Below are 3,262 nucleotides of genomic sequence, written 5' to 3'. Positions count from 1 at the left end.
AAAAAAAAAAAAAAAAAAAGATACATATAAAAGTAAGAGTCTACATGATAAATTAACATTCTTTTTTTTATATAAATATTTATTTTTTAGGTGTAGATGGACACAACACAATGTCTTTATTTTTTTATGTGGTGCTGAGGATGGAACCCGGGTCCCGCCCGTGCGAGGCAAATGCTCTACCGCTGAGCCACTATCCCAGCCTAAATTAACATTCTTAATACTACATCTATGTAAATAATCAGGCAAGTCTAATGAGACCAGCTTTATTTTGTGACCAAGAATAATCTTTCCTTGAGATTATATTTTATCAAAAAGGGGTAGAATGTAGGGGGAAATTGTGCTTCAGGGGGGCATAAACTATGCATCATCTAAAGAATACCCTCCTATATAAAGTATGATTCTAGCCTTCTATTGACATCAAGATATTACAGATTCTATCTAGCAGAGGTTCAATAGACAGCTCTTCATAGAAAGAATCTTCTATCTTTCGTAAATTCATTTCAATGTTCTTTTACTTCATATAAATTTGTGCTTATTTGACAATTCTTTTTAACTAGCTGTGACACAGGTTCTTGAAGTTTATTAAATTAAATCTTAATGTGTTCATTTTATGTCAATATGATAATCATTTTACCTTACAAAGCATTCCAAACAATGCAGCAAAGATTCTGAACATTTAATCTGTAATTTATTTTTGGTAGGTACTAAAAGTAGTTAATTACAAAATAATCTTGCATAATAATATAAATAATAGGTAGTCTGGATTTTAATATTATATGAAATGGAAAGTGACAGTTAAAGATATCATCTTTTAAATTGTGAATACAGCTCAGTTGGTAGAGTGCTTGCATCCCATGCACAAGGCCCTGGGATCAATCACCAGCACCACCACCACCACCACCCCCCCCAAAAAAAAACAAAAAAAGACCTTTCATCTCTTACTTTCTTGTCCCCATGAATTGGCCTTTCCATTTTTCTGCCCAGAATACTCCAGAGCAACCACTTCTACCTGTAGAAATCCTACTACTTTAAGGTTCATTCATTTTATTGAACAGTCATTTGTTGGCTGTTAAGTGTGATTTGAAGAACTATGGCTGATGATGTGGTAAGCAACCAAAAAAATAATCCTTTCCTTCAACTGAGTTTCAAATGAAAAAGTATCCTTTTACTATTGTAACGTGGCAAATAACTTAAGTTCCATATCAAAAGCCATGCAAAATTCAGGTATACTCTTCTTTTTCCTCTCTCTGAAAAAAAAGTTTATTAAACATATTGCGAAGTGAAGATGACTGTCCTTACTAAAGAATATCTTGCTATTCTATTTGACTCTGAATTACACAAATGTTTACTATAAAAACAAAATTAAATCAAACTTATTTTTTAAATCCCCTAATAATATGAAAGCAAATTGAGAAAAACATTTACGTGAATTTAAAACACAGCAATTTGATTGTACATCTAAAATAGGATATGTACTAGCTGGAAGAGTAATCCTGTAACTCCTATAATCTCAGCGACTCAGGAGGCCATGGCAAGAGGATCGTAAATTTGAGACCAGCCTCAGCAACTTAGTGAGACGCTGTCTCAAAATTTAAAAAATTGAAAGGACTGGAATACAGCTCTATGGTAAAGTGCCCCCCAACCCTGTTCAATCCCCAGTACCACACAATAAATAAATAAAATGGGATACATCCTAAGGAATAAAACAAATTTAAGGAAAACAATTCAATTCTTATGAACATTACTGGTATTGTTATTCTGATTTTTTTTTTTTTGTGTGTGTGTGTGTGTGTGTGTGTGTGTGTAAATAAAATCTCAAAACTATCAAACCATAAAGGTATCATGTCAAAGACATGAGACTGCTTGAAGTGGCTCCTGAGTCTAAATACGGGATAATTTGAGCATCAATAAGAATAACTGCAGTAAACTAAAGCTTCAAACAGATTAAATATCTGTTCGTAACAACATTTTTAAAAAAGAAAAACCAGGGGCTGGGGATGTGGCTCAAGCAGTAGTGCACTCGCCTGGCATGCAAGGGGCGCTGGGTTCAATCCTCAACACCACATAAAAATAAAAAAATAAAGATATTGTGTCCACCTAAAACTAAAAAATAAATATGAAAAAAAAAAAAGAAAGAAAAACCATCTTACTTATCTTTGCAGGGTGCCAGAGAATCAACACATTATTCTGAAAACTGGTAAATGATGGAAGGGAATGCAATCATTAAACACACCTTCATCTCAAAATATACTGCTTCTTATTAAAACATTAAAGGAACATATTTAGAAACATACCTTGTATCTTTTTAACTTTTGTACTTCTTCTTCAATAAGCATCTGATTTTTGGCAACTTCTGATTGAATAGCACTTAACATATTACTACCCTGATCTGTATCCATAGGTTCCTCCTTAGAAGAAAGAAAAAAAATAGCACACCCTAATGATCGAGGCTTAAGTCCAGAATATTTTTAAGTGATTAACACATTATAATTATTTTCAAGTTTCTACACTTAGAAATATTGACAAAATATCAACCTAACAATGGCAATATTAAAGGATAAAAGCTCTAAAAAGTACCTTCCATATTTCTAAGTTTTACAAGAACACACAAATTTCCACCTAAATACCATCTATACTATGAATATACTGTACTGCTATCTTTTATTAACCTATACAATAAACTACCTTAAATATACTCTTAAGAACATACTATCAAGGGATTATAAAAAAAGTCTACTATTAATTCTCTTCTCTAATCATATTTAGTACAGAAAGGTAATCATAAAGACTAGTAGAAATTAGATGTGAATCTAAAAGTACTCAATTAACTCTTTGAGAAATATACTCTAACTTGCTTAATTATATAACGAAATCATAATAGTCACAACAGTTCATAGCTAACATTTACTTAGCCCTTCCAGTTGTCACTCATTGTTTTAAATGGTTTACATATATTGTTCTCATTTATCCTTATGATAACCTCCTCATAAACTAAATACTACTATTCTAACACTACATTAAGAAACTCAGATAGCCACTGTCTAACAAAGCCAGGAACTAAATCAAAGTAGCCTGAATCCAGATTGCATTCCCTTAATCTCTATTTAGGAGATTTGATTAAGTGTGTGTGTATATATATAAATATATATATGTATTGAAAATATGTGTATATATTTTAAAAACCAACTGTATGTATGTATGTGTGTGTGTGTGTGTATATATATATATATATATATATATATATATATATATATATATATTT

At 31.3% G+C, this 3,262-nt stretch overlaps 1 protein-coding gene across 11 annotated transcripts in view; it reads right to left on the bottom strand.

Annotated features, from left to right (window-relative positions):
- Positions 1-3,262, bottom strand: part of Uchl5 (ubiquitin C-terminal hydrolase L5) — a 43,768-nt gene that overhangs the window by 7,619 nt on the left and 32,887 nt on the right. For 6 of the 11 annotated variants that reach the window (XR_007349945.1, XM_048809807.1, XM_048809809.1 and 3 more), the window contains one exon: positions 2,295-2,408. The exons of 2 other annotated variants lie outside the window; for them this stretch is intronic. Coding sequence is in view for 7 of the 9 variants with exons in the window: in XM_048809807.1 (XP_048665764.1) it covers positions 2,295-2,408 (114 nt within the window). In the remaining 2 variants the exon portion in view is untranslated. The remainder of the gene's footprint in view (positions 1-2,294; positions 2,409-3,262) is intronic. 3 more of the 11 variants (XR_007349946.1, XM_048809808.1, XM_015491680.2) reach the window with 1 other exon arrangement.

This window comes from Marmota marmota, unplaced genomic scaffold (assembly GCF_001458135.2).
Source record: "Marmota marmota marmota unplaced genomic scaffold, marMar, whole genome shotgun sequence".
Taxonomy (NCBI): domain Eukaryota; kingdom Metazoa; phylum Chordata; class Mammalia; order Rodentia; family Sciuridae; genus Marmota; species Marmota marmota.
The sequence above is the reverse complement of the archived record's forward strand: the minus strand, read 5'-3'. Positions and strand labels throughout refer to the sequence as shown.